Source organism: Diadema antillarum, unplaced genomic scaffold, assembly GCF_040938485.1.
Source record: "Diadema antillarum isolate AM-2024a unplaced genomic scaffold, OU_Dant_1.0 seq00001189_RagTag, whole genome shotgun sequence".
Lineage (NCBI taxonomy): Eukaryota > Metazoa > Echinodermata > Echinoidea > Diadematoida > Diadematidae > Diadema > Diadema antillarum.
In genome coordinates, this window is record NW_027271987.1 from 694,459 (window position 1) to 715,813 (window position 21,355).

Genomic DNA, 21,355 nt, shown 5'->3' on the forward strand with positions numbered 1-21,355 from the left:
AAGGCCTACATACCTATGTACACACAATACAATATACAAACATTTTACAAATCTTCATGATCAATGTCTGTACATAATTCATACCTATAAACATTACCCCTTCATCGCTCACCCGTATAACCTCAACAACACTTCCCCCTCTAAATAGGCATACTCCAGGTATACCTCACTCCAGCACAGATACACACACATATATGCACACACACACACACACACACACACACACACACACACGCCCATGTACCTTTGTAATCGATGGTGAGCCCGTTTGGCCATTTCAGGTTCCCAGTGACGATGATACGCCGCATGTTTCCGTCCATGTGCGCTCGCTCGATCCTCGGGGACAGCTGCCAGTCTGCCCAAAACATGATTCTGTGTGAATACAACAGACTTACGGGTAAGCAGTAATTCCAGACGCAAAGTTTTATAAATGGCTAGGAAGTTGGACCTTATTTTTCTTAATAACTGGCTCAAAACTGAACGTGACAGGATTGCGTCATACTTGGAGATGCATTGACTTAACTCTGTTGAGTGGACTACCCAGTCATCATAGCTCGCTCCTTGGAGAGACAGGTAGGAAAAACTCAGCTTCTTAACGATCAGGAATAACCTGACAGCCCCTATAATTAGGTATGAGTTTTCTTCAACTTGTCTCCCTCTGCAATTGTGATCTCATAAATTTCATTTGTACAGGGGGAGATAAATTGAAGAAAACTCATATCTCAATCGTCACCCCTCTGCTTGATAATCTCTCGCTTTCTCCCGACAACTCCTGCTGTTAAAGATTTCTATTTGGCAAACCCGTTTATATGTGCTCTTCGGCAGTTATGTGAGTCAGGCTCTGAAGTTTCTGTTGCATCAGTTGTCGAATTAAGCACAGACATCGTGATGTATTCACAGTCATCGATTCTTCAAAAGTAAATGCCTCATAAAGTAAACATATTGTCTGCACGAATTACATTCAAGGCGCTGCGAGGAACTCGTACGGTTAGTAGCAGAAAAGTTCGTGTCACACTGGCAAGGTTTCTAGTTGCCTCTATCTGCTCTTGCGCGAACCATAATAGAAATATTAACTCTAGGGGTGTGCCCTATATGAGGTCTTCAAACATAATAGAAATACATTGTAGAACTTACCCATCGACGGGATGAAGGGCGATGCTCCTTGGCTTTTTTAATCCTGTGACCAGCGTTTTCCTGTTGGAACCATCCAGAGACGCTACAATAATTGCACTTTGATCTACGTCTGCCCAGTAAAGAAGCCTGGACACGGAGTCTACAGCAAGACTGTCTGCGTCTGTAACGATACCCATTGGTGCTAGTGAAGACATTACAAACGTACTGTAAGGTGTATTGTTACGTTCTAGGAAAAAAAGTAGAACTTGAACCAACTTCTCATAAGGCTAAAATGCCATGTGACGGTTCATCAATGTTAGAACTTTTGAAAGAAACAGTGATGAACCAGGAATCGATTTATATCTGAACGATCGACTACGCTAACAACTGTTTACATCCAACACAGTGAGGGACATTAACACGGGCCTTTGCAGGCCTCTATGCCATAAGGGCTACATGGACGTATGAATTCACAATATCTCTGCTATCTTGATTTCATAGAAACATAAAATTGTCACTCCAGTCCAGAAATCAAGAAATAAAACAGTGACCTATTAGCTTGTCTGAATTGCCATACCACACGTCGAAAGGAGAATACTAGTATACCGTTTCATTTAAACGCTAGTGCAGGTGACTATAGCTTATTGTTCTAATAAGAAAAAGTTGCAGACAGCAGAGACATGTTACATTTTGTCTCACGATTATGATTTTGAAAGTGACCTATGACAAGGCGAGTCAACCTTACAGCCAGTATTGTCGAACAGCTCCTGTTGGCTACCATCGAGAGAAGCCCGTCCAATCCGACGAAACTTAACGTCCGACCAGTATACCTTCTCCTCGACAGGATCGTAGCTAACGCCTACTGGATTTGGGATGGTGATTGGGAGCGCCTGTGGTTGGTAGGCGGATTCGAGCCCCACTTGGTAGATGGATTGGTGATACGTATCACTTACTAGCAGGAAGTTGTCTGCAATCATATCTAGTCCAAATTAAAGGGAGAGAGCACGCACAGTATGTTATAATAAAGTCAGTGAATGACTTTCTCATCATTAAAACTAAGCAGTTGGTCTTTGGACGTAAACTTATTATTTTATTGACCAATTTTTAGTGGGAACCTTAAATTCTCTTAAGAGGGTTTCTTTTTTTTTTCTTTTTTTTTTACTAACGTCATCCATTGATAACCTGCTTAAATGACATCTGTACAGGTTAGAACATCCATAGAAGGCAACCACTGATAATAAAGAGAACGTTGAACACAAAGTTAATACACCCTAGATAATACAACTGTCACGACTGTGTCTCTGAGTTAGAAGTCACAAAAGTGTCAGTGTAAACACTTAATACACACAAAAAATAGGTGTAGACATTTTTTTGGGGGTAAACTTTTTCTTGACGTGCCCCATCAATATAACAAGTGCTTTTCAAGTATCCTGTCAGAAACCATGGCTGAAGTTATGATGCATGTTGTATACTAGAATACTAGATCTTTCTAATAAAGCAGTTTTCTTGTCGAAGATGGGATTTTCATGATAAACAAAGAGCGAAAGAGAAAAAACATCGGTAAAAACTTCACAAAACTCATATTTGATATGTCTTGACCATGAGAATGTCGTTGGATAATGTCCTGGTACTGCTGGTGACGTCATTTGCTACACATGTGAAATTAGGAAGCTATCGCTGTGGTGACGCAGACGTTAATTAGATTGTTAGTGTCGCGTGCGAATTTTGTCAGCTTGTCGTGCTGCGTTCCCTTGAATCTACAACAGTATTGTAGGCCAAAATAGCGTCATACTAGAAGCTCCGACGCAGTTGGAGAAGTGCGAAATTTGCATCTGGGGAGACAGGCAACTCACTGAGCTGCTGCGAAGGCGTTAGTAAAGCACAACGGTCAGAAGAACGAGGTACAATCAAGGTTGGTTGCTTCCTACGTCGCCTTGCGATAGCTCCCTGATACTATGGTAACTGATCCAAGACAACAATGATGAATAGGAGTAAGGAATCGATGCACCAACCTGACACACAGGATTTGCCATCATTAGCCAGACGATATCCCATGATGCAGTGGCACACGTAGCCTCTTGAGTTGGCTTGAGAGCCGAGGCATAGTTGCTGACATTCGCCGTTGTTAAGTCTGCATGGATCTATTATAAATAAGCGGAGAACAAAATATGAAAACCAGAAAGGTTTTTAAGATTGGCCGGACACACCTGGCAACTGCCCGGTTCCTTCAAACTTGCACAATGTGTTTCAACTACTACGCCCATCTTGATCCAGTTTCATGGGAATATGGCGGTGCTATAGGGTAATGATGATGATACGGAACACTAGGAGAGCACAAGAATGGGCTACCTGGATATGTAATCACCATTAGGATATGGTATCTTCAACTTTCATGTCTAATACTGGGAAACACACCAAACGACTGTGAAATGGGATGACTAGAGTATATTGCAGCCACGTCGCAGCGAATACGCAACAACTATGTCTTCGAGTTAGAACTCACAATATATACGTTTTAAACTAGAGTTTCAATGCAAAGAGAGAGAGAATGAGAGAGAGAGAGAGAGAGAGAGAGAGAATAAAGACAGAGCAAATTCACAGTTTTCATTCCGGAGAAGGAATTATAGCATAATGCCTAACAATTAGACGACAGTGCCAATGTTACCGACTGACATGCAGGTCCATTGGTCGCAAAATGTTGTACTGCCACTTGGCTTGCCTAATCCTATGCCTAATTCTACGGTTTGGTAGTCCAAAATTTTGATGAGGTTCTTCACTCGGACAGTCAGAAAAAGAGGTACTTTCTAACGTCTGTGGTAGATATGAACCTACCCTGTGTATCAGATATGTTCTTGTACGTTTAGAAACTGGAGCTGAATTGAAATTGAACAATCGGTAACATGCAAACAAATATGGAAGGGTTTGTTCGAGAATTTCCCCCTTAGATGATTGGGCTAATGGATGAGAGCGTCAATAAGACTCACTATGAACCACAGTCTGCCTTGTATCTGCGTACATCTTGATCCCGTAAAACTGTTCCTCTCCTCCAAGATAGGCCTGGACCGGTTCCCCAGTCTTCTTGTTTCCTACGTAGATCCCATTATGCCGCAAGTCAGTCCACATGATGTAGTCCTACCAAAATTGTCAAACCATTGAAGCAGTTTCTAAGGACTACTGGAACTTGCATGGCAGTGCAATGTTTGCTTAGTAACACACCTTTATGGCAATGAAGTAGTTGTTCATTTCCATTGGTGATTCATGGACACATCACCTTTATGATAACTAATCAAATATCCTGCGGGAGATATGTAACAAACTTTGGAGCCATTGCAGTTGACAATCATACGTATATAGAAAAAAGTACGAGATATAGGCTTTACTTTTATGAGGAATTAAGAAAATGAGTGAAGATCAAATGTGTATTCACCTTGAATATTGCCATGTCAAAGAAGAACGCGCCAACTTTTGTCAGGATGGAACGTCTGTTTTCACCATCATAATCCATGGAGTAAATGACCCCGGTAGGAATGTCCCCACAGTATAATCTGCAAGGAAGACAAGCATTTATCCTTCTCAAGACTGCGCTCTCAAAATGTCACAGAATTGTTCTGCTATTTTGCACTGTGTATTTGGAAACGAAATGCAAGTATTGATGACTACTTGCAGGTTCAGGATCATTTTTCAACACGCATTTTAAAAGTTGTATGCATGTGTGTATGAGTGTTTGTGTGAGTATGACATTATATATCAGAGAGAAAAATATTTTCCTGGATATGTCACGTGACACAAGATGCGACGAATCGAATCATCAACGTATGGTTTGTTGTAACTTTTAACACTCTGAAGATTGTGTTAAAGAAGGGGATAAGAACAGATCTTCATCAAGATTTTTAAAGTGGTTTTTCTTTCTATGCTGACGCATTTAAAATTACAACAGCACCACAAGGGAAAACGAATGTATCCATAACGGACAACGTTGATAATCATATATACCAATGCGTCTCATCCAATGTGTCCGATAATCTTGGGACAGCTTCTATAAGAGTCAATGGCTTCGTCAATAAAAGTAGGATCATGATAAGTATGTGACGTCAGTGCGTCGGTGGGGGGGGGGGGGGGGCATGCAAGAATTAAAATGAAATGGTCAAAGGCATACCTACATGCTCATCAGTTGTTAGTTAGAGACTGCTACATGTTGAGTATCATTCAACATCTTTAATGGCACAACGCTCACCGTTTCTCCTTGTAATCGATCACCAGACCACCAGGCTGTTGTAGGTCAGGATCCGCCGTCACAATAATTCTCCTGGACGTACCATCCAGAGAAGCTCTCTCTATTTGGCTGGGAGGCCCAATTTCGATCCAAAACATGAATCTGCAGTAAAGCGGTGCAGCAAAAAATGATGAATATTTCACTCGTCCAGAGTAAATACGGTCGGTAGTGTTACTTAAATACCAGTATCATAATGATAAGTTTTGAAATGAATTCGAAAGTTATGGGGCGGGGGGAGGGGTACTGTAGTTTAGTGGATGATGTTCTGAAGTCTAAAAGAAGAGACAATGCCACTAAACTTAGCCGAGTGCTGCATGCGGCTTGAACATAAAGGCTGTATATATCTTGAACGAGATGTGTTCCTCTTGACTGAGGCGTTCTTTTACTCAGTATTACTGTCGTTTTTCCTGATGGCCTTACTGAATATGTATTATCAACATTATCATTATCAGTAGTAGGCCTTTGTGTAGATGTATATAGCATCATTAAATGTTATTATCATCATTATCGCTATGATTATGATTATCATTATCATTGTTAGTAGTGGAAGAAGTAGAAGTAGTAGCAGTATTGTCATCATCATCACTATCGTCATCATCACAATAATTACTTTTCTTTGGCGTCGATGACAATGTTCCTTGGTCTCAGTACGTTGTCTTTCAGGAGGATTGTCCTAAACGAGCCGTCGTATCTTGAGACTTCGATGGTGCCTCGTGGGTTGTCTGTCCAGTAGAGAGTCTTAGTCAGCCAGTCGACTGCCATGCCTGCAAAACATTCCAGATTTTTCTCTGTTGCATGACACCGAAGATATTTTGCATAGGAATCGGGGGGGGGGGGGGGGGGGGGCAGCATATAGTTGCTTACTATACAACGAAGAAAATGGTTTTGAATTAGTTGGATGAGGTCCAGCAACTTCTGGTGTACATAAAAATTAAGCATTCATTTTTATCAGTTTTCAGATTCCGATGTCAGTCAATCTATGTAATCCGTCTTTTGCATCAATTTATTATTGTATTAAAGGCATTTATCTTGTTTTGTGTTGTTTCATTTTGGCTTCTTGTTTTTCATAGTGGTTTTATTCATGTAATTACAATGTAACTTTTATTTTCAAAATGCAAGGTGATCAAACGATTTCCCCTAGCATTGTCGAGCATGGGCGGGGATCGTTCGCCGACAATCTATCTAGTCAGACTCTGCTGTCCGTATAACATGATGCCTTACCTTCCACTGACGACGTAGCTCCAGTGACGTAGTCGATTCGCGAACCATTCCGGAGGGTAGCCCTACCTATGACCTGCCGCCCTACGTCGCTGTAGAGCAACAGCCCGTCTTCTAGGTCGACGGCCAGAGCTACGGCGTGCGAGCGCTGAAGCAGGAAGGGGGAGACGCGGAAGCCCGCCGTGAGAGACATGTCTGGGAAGTTTGCCGGAAGGGATGACAGCTGCGTTCGCGAGACGACGAACAGCTTGGGCGGACTAATGGCTCCTTCTGCGGGGAGTAAAGAAGAGCGCCACCAAGAGATATGTGACAGCCAGTAAGATGTCAAAATCTTGCAACCTAAATCCGGACTATACAGTAACATTTTGGATTGAAAGTTGATGCATTTTGATAGCTTTAAAAAAAGAAAGAGAGAAAGTCCTTCTTTAAAGAGAGATAGTAAGCATTTCAACACCTTCACATGATTAAAATCCAATGTATTTACTGTCTGTTCTATACATTCATACGTGTTGATGTTCTATTTCAACAAAATATTTGTTCAGAAGCAGATAGAAAAAGGATGTCTCAAAACTTATAAAAAGAACATCTTATCATTGCAAAATTTCATACCGTAAAAAAGCATATGGATAATGTGTATGTGATTTCTGTTGGCCTATATAGTCCATCCAGTTGTAGGCCTACTTTTGCATGATTTTTATAAAGACATAAAATAATTAGGACCTTTATTGACATAAGGTGAATGCATTCAGAAACATTTCGCACTATCATGACTTGATTGCGGTAGTTCTCACGCCGTATTCTTGCTGATTAAGAATCATTAGAAAACTAAAGAAGCATCATTCATCCCTGGCTAACATCCAAGTAATTCTCACCGCTCACGCACGTTGTACGATCGGAGTTCAGAAGCTGCCCACTGCCACACAAACACGTATAGCCGCCTGGCCCGCCGTCTACGCACAGATAACTGCACGGGTTGCTGCTGCACGGAGCTGAAGGAATACAGGACGTGGGGAGTGGAGAGACACAACCTAACCTCTTGTCTGGTGGACTGCAAGACATTTTACTAATACTCTAGCTGCTTAAGTTTGTTTCTTTTTTTCAACGAGCTCGAAGACTTTAGATCAAGGACAGTGCTTCAACGTAAAATAAAAACAAAATAGCGAATACGACTCTAGGCTTGAGCACTCGTCGCTTTTTGCTGCTTAGGCTGACTAATTCACATTCAAATTCAATTTCACATTCAAATTTATATACAATGTATACGCAGAACATATTTGTAATAATTGCAAAAACCTATAGATTAACAAAATACATGAGAAAGTGAGTAACAAAATGAAGAAAATATAATTGCATTTGTAAAAATATATACATATTATGCATAGTACAAATTAGATGAGGATGGGAATGTAAATAAAGGGTCCCGCTAAAAAGCATTGTTTGTACAATGTGGGACCCTCAGAGATTTTATCAGAAAACGAATAATGAATTAATGAAACTACAAACAGATATAAGATAAAATCAAAGGAACCAATGTCAACCGACATGGAATCAAATTAGGAAGGAAAAAAGAGGGGAAAAAGAAAAGAAAAGTAATGGACTTTGTCTATATTAAAAAGATCAATTGTCATTTATTACCAAATACAGTTCACGGATTGCCTGCTTGGATATTTATCGCATGTGCTTTCTCCTGTAGATATTAATGTATCATTCATTCGTCCATCAATAAATACCCCTTTCCAATCAAAGCCACACCTCACTATGGATACCATGACTGCCTGTGATACATACGATGGAGGTAACCTCATTATCATGGGATATCACCGTTAAATACTTCTCGACTACAAAGATTTGGACATTATGATATCGGCTACAATGTATTCACCCGATCAGAGGTCGAATTGAAAAAGGCTCAATCAGCAAAATGGGCATTACCATTCTGGCTGCACAATAAGAAGTGGTTGCGGTTGACTTATTAATTTTCTACTTACACACTGTCTGGGGCTGTGCATCCGGGGCATAGGTCACGATGCCAAAAGGTCGTAGGGGCAAGTTGAGAGTGAAACCAAACTCTCCCGTGTCTGTGGTCACCATGTGAATGGTCGAGTCGGCGTTTCCAGTCACGTAGAGGAAACGCTGTTACAAACCATATAAATTATTACGTTGAGTCTCCTTCACTCTGTGTTTGATACTATAAAACTCTAACTTCATTCTAACTTCAAGACAGATTCTAACCTGTGAATCGATGGTGTATTAACACATGGTCATAGACAAAAGTTAGAGAAGCGATTTCAATTCATTTGCGTCTCGTTTCGATTTAAATAGATACGATGCAAACTGTACGTGATACCATGGACCTAATATACAAGGACATTGATCGTATCGTTAATTAAGTCATGCATCTGTACATCTCAAAAGTTCCACAAAGATGTTTTTAGCATGCTTCACTGCTTTGATCCCATGATCGTCACCGCCAGCAAACCGGGAGAAGAACAAGACGGAGATTCGAGAAATCTAAAACTATATGCGCAGAAGAAAATAACTCACAAAAATCAAGTAAAGTGAATGTGCAGTTGTGGTGTATGTTAGGAAATCATGCCTCAAACAATTTCGCTTGGGAGAAGCAGGCATCTTTAAAAGAAAGCTAACATTTTGGCAGAATGATTGTCATTTGTGATCTCAAAATTTCACTTTTTCGCAGCTTATTCCAGAGCAAAAGGGATGGTAATGGTAGAGAACAGGTATATCTTGCCATTAGGCAAGGCCTTATGCGTGTGCGAAAATGTGCGAATCAGCAGTTGCCCATCTTTTTTACACAAAGTTTGTCATGATCTCAGGTTTTGCCGCTCCTCATCATCTGTATTAATTCAAAGACATTTTCGTCTGAAAAAGGCATATCAGCGAAACAATACTAAAATGAGGGAAATGATTCTTTTGTTAGTGACAATACATGATTACACAATTGTTATTGTCAAGACACCTGAATGTACTCATTAAGATGCACATAATCATGTGTCGGTGACGATCATTACATCAAAGAAAGACTGCCGTGAATAGTCCATGTTATTAGGTCCATGGTGATACTGAACAACGATAATAACACTGAGAAATGTTACACAATACGCGTATTTTCAATACTATATGTAAGATTCCTTTTCAAGAAATAGAGGTTCAAGTAGTGGCTATCACAACCGTTGCACAATATTGTTTACTTGCTCGGCGCATAATTATGAACACTTCAATCGTCTTCTACCACTAGCACAAACATAAAGAATGAAATGGAAACTTTTTGAGAAAGAGATAAGGAATGAGGTCATAGACCAAAGGGAAAGATAAATAGAAAAATGAAAAGTCGTGACGACTTATATATAGAATTATAGATAGTAGATGAATACACTGATCAATACATACATGTAGGTCCTATATACACATGGAAAGGAAGAGAAAGAGAGAAATTAGGGAGGGAATTTGATATAGAAGGATGACGAAGAAGAAGAAGAAGAGAGAGGGGAGGAGAGGAGAGGAAGGATGCCAAGAGGAGCTTACAGAAAAGATGGTCAGATCGTAGAAACCGGGAGATCCGGGAACACGATAGAGCTCACGTCTGGTGGATCCACAGACTGCCATGATGTCACACACCTCCACCTTGTTACCCTCGGGATCTGCGTCCACCCAGTACAATCTGCCAGGAAGATTTAGACAGGGAAAGAAACACTGGTTAGTTGACTTCTAACAGTTTTCCCAGCTTTTCTTATTAAAACGATGTGTATGGATGTTTTGAGGACATATAGTTCGGTGGAAAAGACCACAGACTGTAAAACAAAAGGTTCCTGGTTCGATCACTGATCAAAAGTGGCTTGCCATCACTCTGGCTTTTCATGACCTTCATTTTGAATGCTACAGTACGTACGTAGCAAACCATATCCTTTCCCGTATGTCTTTATCTCTCATTTTCTTGTTTAGCCGCCGAAATTTAAGGCAACCATTTTAAAATCTGCAGCTCAGTTTTAGCCTGTAAAAAAGTCGGTGTCCACACTCTATAATAGAGATTGTTGTTATCTTCTATTCCTTAGTCTCGAAGAAACGTTTGAATATGCTGTCCTGCCGAATGTTGCATTCTGTTTCATAACCATGCGATCCTCTTGTCTCCCCAAGCCCTCAATCTTGTTTTCTATCTAACTGTTAGAGTACTTTAAATTTTCTACCAGTTTTTCAATGCTTTTAATCTACACTTTCGATACAAATAATCTTGTTCACCATAATAAGGCCCAAAATTGACTTTAATTCTTATTATTGTGTGAATTAATTAGTATCAAATCATATTTACCTATTTCTACCTTTATTGAAAAGAATGAACTTACTTGTTTTCTGTGTAATCCACTGTAATACCTCGAGGAGCTACCAACTCTGAAGTGATCAGCTTCACACGGTGTCCTCCCGCCAGGTCACTTCGCTCCACCTTGGGTTTTTGGCCGGTATCAGTCCAGAAGAGGAAGCTGTAATGGAGAGTGACCGGCATGTCATTTTCATAAATTCTCTACTCAGTGTGCTGAATGCATAACAATGAATAGCATGGGGACCAACGCCCATCTTATTACTTGATTTTAGCTTGAGTTTCATAAAACGTTAGAATACATAGTGCTCATAATATAGCGCATATTCCTACTATAGTGTCTCTATGCGGGAGGGTTGAAAATTAATGAAAAAATTGGAAAAAGGAAATGTACTGTATATATACCGTAGAGGATGCAGTTTGCAAAATTAATACTCATCCATAATACTTTTTTAAAACATAAATGTCTTGAGAAGAGTTTTTAACTTTAACACTGTGGTAGCTTCATTAATGGAACAGCGTTTGCACAGTGCAGGGGCAGCATGAGCAAAAGATCGTTCACCATAAAACTTAGTTGTGGTGACAGAATTTCTGGAGAAGATTTATTTGGTGACGTGGTCTTTTTTTTCAAAAATAATTCGTTGCAGTGAATAATTGTATTCAATTGTCATTGTTCACAACATTTGCGCTTCGCACAATGTCTATCCGGTTGTGCTTTCTTCTCGATTGGTATATATTTTATCAGCTCTTATTACACTGGATATAATGGAAATTAAATGAACTTCACTTTTAAAGTTCACTTGGTACATGGCAGTTATGTAAGGTACATATGATGGTGTAATGGAAAGAGTGATGATCTCACCCCTGGAGTGGATGGACAGCGATTCCAAAGGGTTCATCCAGGTCTTCATCGACCACAACGGCCTGCCGTGTGCCATCGGCATTGAAGAGGACAATCCAGTCGTAGGTAGCGTCTGTCCGATAGACGTTCCCGGTCAACCAGTCCACACAGACACCATTAACCTGGCTCGATGTCCCGTGAATGAGCGCCGTCGCCGCTGGCTGGGGGCCGATGTGACCTGGTCCAAAACGGAGAAATATCTTTCACTTCTCTGGAAGATTTTGAACCATGAGACCATGGGTCTTCATCCCTCATAATCAGCAAGATGAGAAATTGTACATTCAATCATTACTTAACCAAATAATCTACTTCTGTCTTTATATATGCATCATGCATCATATGTATTGGCCTATGTATATATATATATATATATATATATATATATATATGTGTGTATATATATATATATATATATATATATATGTATGTATAGGTACATTTCATTTTTTTCAAATGCATATTCCCCTGCCTTATTTCTACACATTGACTTACTTAGACTTTGGTTCATGAACTTCCTTGGTCAAAGATTTCTTGCAAGAGACAATGGATCTCACGTATCACGTGTGACTCCTTGAATCGATAAATAACCATAAATACAAAGTGACACTTTAATGACGGGGATTCAATAATGTAAATTCATTTTTCATCCATTCTCTTGGATGTTTTTCTTTGAGGGACCTGCACTTTACAAGCACTGCTGTGTAGTGGGCTCCTCCTTTTTTCGCGGAAAATGCCTTAAACTTACCTTCAGTTGCAATGGCAAGTATATATATATATTTTTTTTTTTCAAAAGAATGATTTTCACAATAATTGATGTCACTGTTTTGTCATCTCATTTGCATACCTTGTTAATATCTGGACAGTTGAAAAATGAAATAAGATGCAATATTGAATTGACCTGAATTGAATTGAATGTTGTGACGTCATACCTTTGAGGATTCTTTTGAGTCCTCCGTCGAACCAGAGTATTTGCTGCTGCCCGTACCGAGTGGCCACGGCACCCCAGTTTCCCTGCTCCACGTTGAAGAAATAGCGGATGGAAACGTTCTGCTGCAAGGAGCCATCTAAGGAGAACGTCTCACGGGGATCGGCCGGGAGAGACGACAGTCTCGCTTCCCTGGTTTGAGGGTGCGAAGCTGTGAAAACTATTCGGGATCCCACGTTATCGTCAACTACATTTGAAAATAGGAAACAGTATTATAAATTATTTGCCGCCCATGGTTCAGGACACCATTTACCGCGAACATAAGAGCAAACAACAACACCAACAACAAAAATCGCAACAACAGATAATGGGTCTGGCGCTCTGAGTATCGCAAGTTCACCTTCCACCCACTCTTACAAATTACAAAAACATAAACTTGTGCGGGGTTTTGCTGCCGGGGGGGGGGGGGGGACTAGGAGGTTGCCCTGCGTTTCTTATGAAAACTCTTATGAATTATTGTAGGACTCATGGAGCAAGATCTTGAAACTGCCCCAATCTGATGATATCAAGAATCCTTCATAAAGTTTGTTTGGAGGAAGCTAGGTCCAATTCGTTTTTGTGTAAAGTTCTTTACAAAACCTACATAACCAGATTTATGTGGTACACTGTATTGACAGACGAAGAATCACTGTTTATTCTTCTGAACATTAACCCTTGAAACCGTATTCCCACTTTCCTGTGGACTTATATCACTTAATAATCTAAAGCCCCCTTTCCACTATGCCGTTCTCGCTACGATTTGACACTTTTCTCAGATCGGGAAGGATCGGGTAGAACCTTAGCCGATCTGTACGATGTTAGAACGCTCTAAGTACGCTGCAGTTACGACTACCACGTGCTTGCTTCGCTCTTACTACGATGATCGGGAATGGGGCATTACGATCTCTGCCGCTGCAGCTATACGCTTTAGAACGATGTACATTGTAGCTACGCTGTCGGTGCGATGTTGCCGATGTTATCCGATCGATGCACGCTGTATCTACGCTCTGAACGATCTATACGATCTTATCACGCTGTCATCCCTTTCAGAGAGCTGAAAAGTGCCCGATGTGCCCCGATTCGACTGTCAATCTGCAGTCAGTCAACTTTTTAGCATGCAGAACCGAAGAAATATACTGTGGACCTCGAAGAGGCTCCTCAACTCACGGTTCTTTTGCAGCAATGCATTGTTATAAACAAAGACGTGCTAATTTTTCCAAGGTTTTTTCTTGATGTCCTTGCTTTTATAGTCCGTCTTCCTCCAGTTGTAGATGATTTCATATTCTTCAAAATTCTGCTATGTAATAGGTCAATTTTGATCGGGGAGATCGGGAAGAAATTTTGAACAGGTTCAAAATTTCTTCCCGATCTGAAAAAATGCCCGCTCCAACCCCGACCTCCACACGCTGCTGCTACGATGCTTCCGATCCCCGTACGCTTTTGCCGCTCTCTCCCGATCTCCTAGATCGGGACAGATCGGGGTCCAGATCGTGAAAGCGGAACGGGGGCTTAAAATAAAGCCCATCCCCAAAACAAATCTCCGTAGCTAACCTAACTAACCTTCTTAACTATAAACTAAGGCATCCGCACAAGAACACACATTAACACACTCACATACACACACATTTACACGCACACACACATGCACACACACATACACATACATGGTATGACCTACGAAGTCTTTTACACACCTATCTCATAAGAGATAAGAAATCCCTGTCCCTGTCCCTCGAAGTCAGATGTAAAGCGAACCGTGAGGAAGCGAGATGTGGACTGTATTGTGACGTCACCACTCGGCGTTTCCAATCCACAAAATCGACCCGATTCAACAGAGTCGCTGGCTTCAGGTCCATCATAAAATCGCAAGGAATTGAGTCTGAAATAATTATCGATACACATAGTTAGGAAAAGACAAGAGATACAATCCCGGCGTTTATATACAGGTTTGGTGTTAATTCGTGTGTGTGTGTGTGTGTTTTTTTTTTTTCATACAATCTGCAGCAGGAATATGATAGTTTATACAGAAAATTTTTAAATTGAATTTAATTAATCCAGGGGGCCTATAAAGTATTGGGATGCTAGTAGTCAGTTCCTGTGTTCCCACTACATACGTTTCAATACTTGGAATCATAATATGAATGACAGTTGGCGCCATGTTGTGCTAGGCAAGCGAAGTCATTTGATCGTAGGGGCACAATCAGATGCCGGTAGGCCTAATGATGTTATCAAGAAAGTTTATTTGAGAATAAAATCTATTTGAATGTCAAAATTTAGCCGTATTAGCATACTATGATATCACATGATCTTCGTTCATTTATATACTCCGACGAAGCAGTATTCACGATATATTGCTTCTCGGAGAACATTTCACTGACAGCTTTCTCTTTTGGAGTCATCCGTGTAAAGTCTTTTCCTGGGACCTGTACCATGGCATCTTGTTACATCGGCCTATTTCGTTTTCTTCATTCATGTATATCCATTCAAAAATGTTAAGCTTCCTAGAAGACAAGTAACTCAGAATGTTACGATTTGTCTAATGTTTTGATTTGATCCGAGTGGCAAAAGAAAGAAGAACGAAAGAAAGAAAGAAAGTTATAAGGGTGACACTAAATTAAGTGGACTTTATTGCTGCCTCGGAAGTCAACCTACGTGCAGTTTTCACCAGTTTCCGGTATGTCAAGATGAAAAAACCGGATCCTTATCCGGGTGCCCTCCGAACCCCGGATCACCCATGTGCAGTTCTGAGACGGTGGATACCAACTTGGATAATTCGGAGATCGGATAGTTCCAGCTCCTGCCTCCACTACGTAGCTACACGTTTCTGCAGTAGCGTCAATCTGTAACCTGAAATATGAATGAAAACAAGAGTACAACGAATTAAATCTGCGGTTGTATTCGCGGTCATTGAAAAAAAATGCAAAAGAGATGGCGCATGTTAATCTATATAATGAATGGAGAAAACCTAACACTCCGACTACATGATGGATTAAATTGCATTGGAAACGTATACGAAATGTTAGTGTGTGCTAGTTTGCTTTACTTGTGTGTTCTTCATTCAACCAGAAAGTCGTTCGGAAGCTGTCACATCAGTAAAAGCATTGCACATCATCTTAATATCCATCAAATTTAAGAAGAGCAGGACATAACTAATGACTTTCCTTGTCTGTGCAACAATGTTATTTGTACCATTGCATTTCGGGTATTGCTTACGAACAAAACACCCCTGAACAAACAGGAAATGTTTGGCCATTACCGCAATGATCTGATATGCGGTTTGATTCTCCTTAGTTGCTACATAAGTGATCGCTGGTACAGTGTTATAGGGTCAGACCACTTTTCATGCCATTTCCGGCATCTGGTTTGAGGTCAGGTGCTATCAATCCAATGTCATAGTGGCAATATCCGTTTGACAGATAGCCAGGAAATTCATCAACAAAGGAAACGGAATAAAACTCGAAGAAAACGCCCACAAGATTTATTAAAAACGTGAGACATGTCGCAATGGAGGGAGAACACATCGTTCACCGGTACAGGTGGTAAAAAGATGTAGAACTAGAGTCGCAGGTGATTTAGACTGTAATAACAGGTGATTCTAACTTTATCGTCACATCAGCTGTAATGGGGAGTGCGTGCAACTCTTCACTATTTACATGAGGATGTTAAATTGATGCGAATCCTGCTGTACCTGTACGATTGTGTTAGCGTGATTTGTGTCGCAGACACGTAGCACAAATGAGATTATTCTCGTATCCATTTTCTAGTTGTTTTTATTCTTGTTATGTGTTAAGGAATATAAACATATGGTTCAATAACACCAGTAAGCTTTTACATGCATTGTAATTGCGATGGTCAAGATAACATACCCCCTCCCCCAAGAATTGGACCTTTTTCATATAGCATAAAATGGTACTTTTCATGGAAGCAAATTCTAAATTCCAATGACTTACACACAAAGGGCTGAAGATATTCTCACTTTAATCTCACTAGAGCCTACTTAAATAAGTGTTCAACTTAATAATACAAACATACATGCATAAGAACACACACACATACGCACACACACTCGTAGTGGTTAGATACGAAGTCTGCTGTACAAAAGTAATAACATTTGTTCGTTCGTTCGTTCGTATTTATTCTACTTCTCAAATCAAATCAAAATAAATGACATAGTTGTAACAAATGTAAACATAACAGAGCCAAATGACAAAGGAGCGATACCAAAGCGCAGTTCATGCTGCATGCATAACAAAATCATTGTAAAGCATTTATGGTTCCATATAAAATTAATAATGCAGAAAAAGACAGTGCATTTGATTCAACAAGGAAGCAGGAGACCGTCATCATAAGCATGGCTTGACTGGGCTGATGGCTCAGGTCTCAATGTTAGATTTAGACCGAAGAAGCTACAAAGTGTCAGTTGAGCTAATTCTTGCTTTATTGTTATGTTCATCGTTCGTATCGATTTGTTTGTCATTTCATTATCATATTTGCGTCTAGGGCCCCGTTCATAGTGTGACTAATCTACAATGAAACATTGCAACTAAAATGATATCAAGTATAAGAAGTAATGTATACGGGGATGTGAAAACGGAAGAACGCACAAGAAAAAAGTGGAAGCCTTACATTAGACCGTTAGACCATCTGGAACTCCCCTTCACTGTCACTGTCTATTTTTCAGTATATGCATCTTAACATGGCAAGTGTTACAATGTAATCTCTCAACTTACCCATGTGACTCTTTTTTTTTCGTCGATGACTCAACGTTTGCCTTCTTTAACTCCTTTAGTATATGACTTTTGTCTTCTCTAAAGTTCATCACTGTAAACACTTCCAGACCCGTTTTCTAATTGTGTCATTGACAAGACATCTTGTTCAAACAAGGTGTTGATAGAAATCATTGTGATTCCTCATCTATCGTGTTTATGACGATGAACCATTTTGTCTTTTCATGTCAAAACTAAATGCCTTGTATATCGGAGCTCCAAATTATAATGTAATTGGGCTTTCACCTTGCAGTGCGTTTGAGAGTGGTTACAAGTATTTTGGTGAGGAAGGCGAAGACTGTTTATAATATTTTTTTTTTCGCAAGATGACTATGTTGTAAACAAATAAATTAAACAAGTTAGGTTCAAACACTCAATTCGTCTCTAAGGTCTTGTAATCGAATCGAAACATTTTATAAAAGTAATTTTAGTTTCGAGGTAGTTTTAAACTCTTACTAATCAAATTTGATCATCCGTGTTTTTACTTTACTGGTTTTCCCTGCTGGTCCGAAAAAAAAATCACTTTAAATAGAGAAAAACAGTGGACGCTTTGATAATGAGGGACATTATATTATCTCTTGGTGATTCATTTATCGCATCAGTATCTCACTGCCGTCCGTTTTACCTCTACAAAGTCAGCCCATAAAAATCAAATGTCGAGGCAGTACTCACACTGTGGAGAGACTCCAAAGGAGAGAGATTACAGTCCAGTGGATCAACGCCATCTCACCATCGACGCAGTGACATACTCAGCCCTTCCCAGTCTGTACAGGTTTCTTCATACACGTCTTCAAGGTTGACAGATGACAACTATTCGGGAGAAAATTCATTTAAGCCGCATCACAGCAATTTGACATTAGCAAGTTATTGCCCACGTTTTATATTTCCACGATGTTCGCGGCTAATGTTTGTTTGTTTGTTTGTTTGTTTGCTTGTTTGTTTGCCCTTATTCTGCTTCCCAACTCAAAACAAAGTAAACTTACATAGTTTTTGTTATCATCAGTGTCATTATTAATATTTATTTGGCAAAAAAAAAATGAAAAGAATCAAGCACAAAAGTAGACTATATATAGAAAGGAGCATAAAAAGAAAACAGTCTTACGTAACACTACAGCATAGTTATTACAAAATATAGATGGTTGTATAAATCACTAAAGGCAGTAGGACATCGTCAACATAAGCATTTGTTTTTATTGTTCTTGGCTGATCTGTTGATATAATCTAATTTCTCTTTTCATATAAACCCATGGGGTTTAATTATGGAAAATTTGAATACTTTGTTTTTCTAAATTTGGATTTGCCTGCAGGAAAAGCGTTTCAAGTGATAATATCATGGATTTTTTTCCATCGATGCCGATAGGGACATTGTGTGTAAGAAATATGTGTAATATCTATTTATTTAGTGGGTTTTTTTTGGGGGGGGGGGAAGATGCTAATGCTCCTTGCATGATTCTCAACATTAGGAGATACTGGAATATGATTTGACAGATTGAAAAATATGTAGACTGGCCTATAATATGTATATATATATATATATATAGAGAGAGAGAGAGAGAGAGAGAGAGAGAAAGAGAGAGAGTTATATATTTATACATACAGACACACATAATTATACCTAGGACGGAACAAAAGATATGGTGTATAAAATTCTCATTTTTTCGGGGGTGGGTGTCAATGCCGCTTTATTATTCATCAGCATTATAGAGACACTGGAATAATATGTTTTGTCAGATTGCACAGTGTCCTCACATTTATACACGCACGCACGCACACACACACACACAATTATATACATACATATCTATATACATACAGCGTGTCCCACAAAAAATGGCAGTCTAAACGAGTACAATTTGAAAATTACCTAATCATATTGTATATAATGTTATAATCGTATAAACTAGCATTCATTTTATGCAACTGGCTTACGTTTTATGCGATGTAGTCCATTGAACACAAAGATATGAGCCTTCTTTCAGCACTCATCAGAAAACCTCTCAATCCAAGTTTCGTTATTACGTTGAATAAAGTATGTAGTCAAATTACGTCTTCATTCATTCTTATTTTATCTCCTTTTTAGATTTTGGACCCACAACTTGCGGGCCCATACTAAAAAAAAAATGAAGGTTTAAGAAAACTGGCATGACATCTTTGGTATGTTATGAGATGTGTCCTGGTCAAGATGATAACCTACACAGGTCAGAATTTGAGACCCCTGTTTCAACAAAATGCATCTCTCTATTGTTCGTCATGTTTTGCTGAACGCACAGTCGTAAATATGCAAGAATTTCTATTCATCAGAGGTGGATGAATGAATAATTATTCCCCAAGTCCTGAACAAAAGAAAATCCTTGCAGATTTATGCCCGTTGCTGAAAGTGAATAGATATAATTTGCACCACTTGAATAGATAACAAATCTTGTTAGCTGAACCTGACTACACGTACTACTTAATACAAAACTTGGAGAGGTTTCCTAATGTGTAATGAAAAAATGCTCATATCTGTGTGGTTATTGGACCATATCACAAAAATTTCATCCAGTTGTAGAAAATGACTTGTAGTTTACGGGTGTAAACAATGGTAAAGATATAATTAATATAATGTTGTGATTTCAATATTGTACCCATCCAGAGTGTCATTAGCATTTTTGTGGGACACGCTGTATATACATAAAGAGACAAATAACAGGAGACAATGGACCTTTTTTTCATAACATTGTAATCACAGGCAAAAAGTTGGTATTCCTTCGGACGGAAGAGGCGTAGATTTAGTCTATGTTTATTTCTGTAGAGGGTTTTTGTGTCAGTTACGACTATATAGACATATCCGATATTTCTTTTCTTTTTTTTTGGGGGGGGGGTTGGGGGGGTGGGTGGGAGGAGATGGTTTGTGATTGCTTATGTTGTTCTTCTTGACGTAAAACATGAATGCGTTCATGGAGGTATGGAGTCTTAGTGTCATATTTGAACGTTGACAGTCGTCAATCATCTATCATAAATTTACAACCAGTCCATTTGAATGTAAAGAAAATTGTTATACATCTGCTGTAAAAAGCAAGGATAAATATTATAAATAACAATTGATGCAGCCCATGCACAATAACCACAACACGTTGTTTGGAACAATACCAACAACGAATGCAAACAGAGGCCAAGTGCGATTTTTATGGGAGACCACTGTTATAAGTTATACACATTACGAACACAATACTCACGCAACGCCAAGTAATCAGCTTTGGTCCACACAGTGACGATATTTCCAACGAACAATTGATTCACTTCAAAAGTCTTCTGTCGCGTCTGCCTCAAATTATCTAGAAATATGATATGTGATGTATACGTCAGTTCATCTTGTAAAATATGGATAACGTTCCCGAGTATTCCACACTTGAACCCACTGGTGTTCCTTAACTAACTTGTGGTCCGATCAAATTTTGCCTGCCTCGAGTTGAACGTGCTTTAGACTGGTTTCCTTGTTGCCTCATATACCACCCAGTGAGTGACGTTTCTGGCCGCAGCTTCCCACACTCAAATTCAAGGATCAAAGGTCAGGTATATGATATATCTAGACCCGCTTAGCTCCCCGTGACGTGCCCAGCAAAGATCAAACATTTGGTTTCCGCTGGGAACCACGTGTTTCCACAAATTAACCCAGGCTGAACGGCATATTTACAGAGGTTTCCAGTCGGCCTAACTGTGCCTGCTATTAGGAGCAGGTGAGGTAAATTGATATACACGTATTTCAATAATATAATAATTGTTCATGCTAGCTATTCCATGTTTGTGTTGG

General features: G+C 39.6%; 1 protein-coding gene across 1 annotated transcript in view; it reads right to left on the minus strand.

Moving 5' to 3' along the window:
- LOC139744581 (low-density lipoprotein receptor-related protein 6-like) overlaps positions 1–21,038 on the minus strand; it is a 32,482-nt gene extending 11,444 nt beyond the window's left edge. The window contains exons 1-19 of the mRNA XM_071655015.1: positions 20,781–21,038; positions 18,238–18,375; positions 15,452–15,646; positions 14,494–14,678; positions 12,765–13,007; positions 11,797–12,013; positions 10,963–11,097; positions 10,148–10,283; positions 8,593–8,737; positions 7,477–7,593; positions 6,608–6,874; positions 5,997–6,150; positions 5,348–5,488; positions 4,541–4,658; positions 4,098–4,245; positions 3,126–3,254; positions 1,859–2,092; positions 1,135–1,294; positions 245–372 (exon numbers count right to left, since the gene is read on the minus strand). Of these exons, the coding sequence (XP_071511116.1) occupies positions 245–372; positions 1,135–1,294; positions 1,859–2,092; positions 3,126–3,254; positions 4,098–4,245; positions 4,541–4,658; positions 5,348–5,488; positions 5,997–6,150; positions 6,608–6,874; positions 7,477–7,593; positions 8,593–8,737; positions 10,148–10,283; positions 10,963–11,097; positions 11,797–12,013; positions 12,765–13,007; positions 14,494–14,678; positions 15,452–15,646; positions 18,238–18,290 (2,905 nt within the window). The 5' untranslated portion in view covers positions 18,291–18,375; positions 20,781–21,038. The remainder of the gene's footprint in view (positions 1–244; positions 373–1,134; positions 1,295–1,858; positions 2,093–3,125; positions 3,255–4,097; positions 4,246–4,540; positions 4,659–5,347; positions 5,489–5,996; positions 6,151–6,607; positions 6,875–7,476; positions 7,594–8,592; positions 8,738–10,147; positions 10,284–10,962; positions 11,098–11,796; positions 12,014–12,764; positions 13,008–14,493; positions 14,679–15,451; positions 15,647–18,237; positions 18,376–20,780) is intronic.
- Positions 21,039–21,355: the final 317 nt, after the last annotated feature.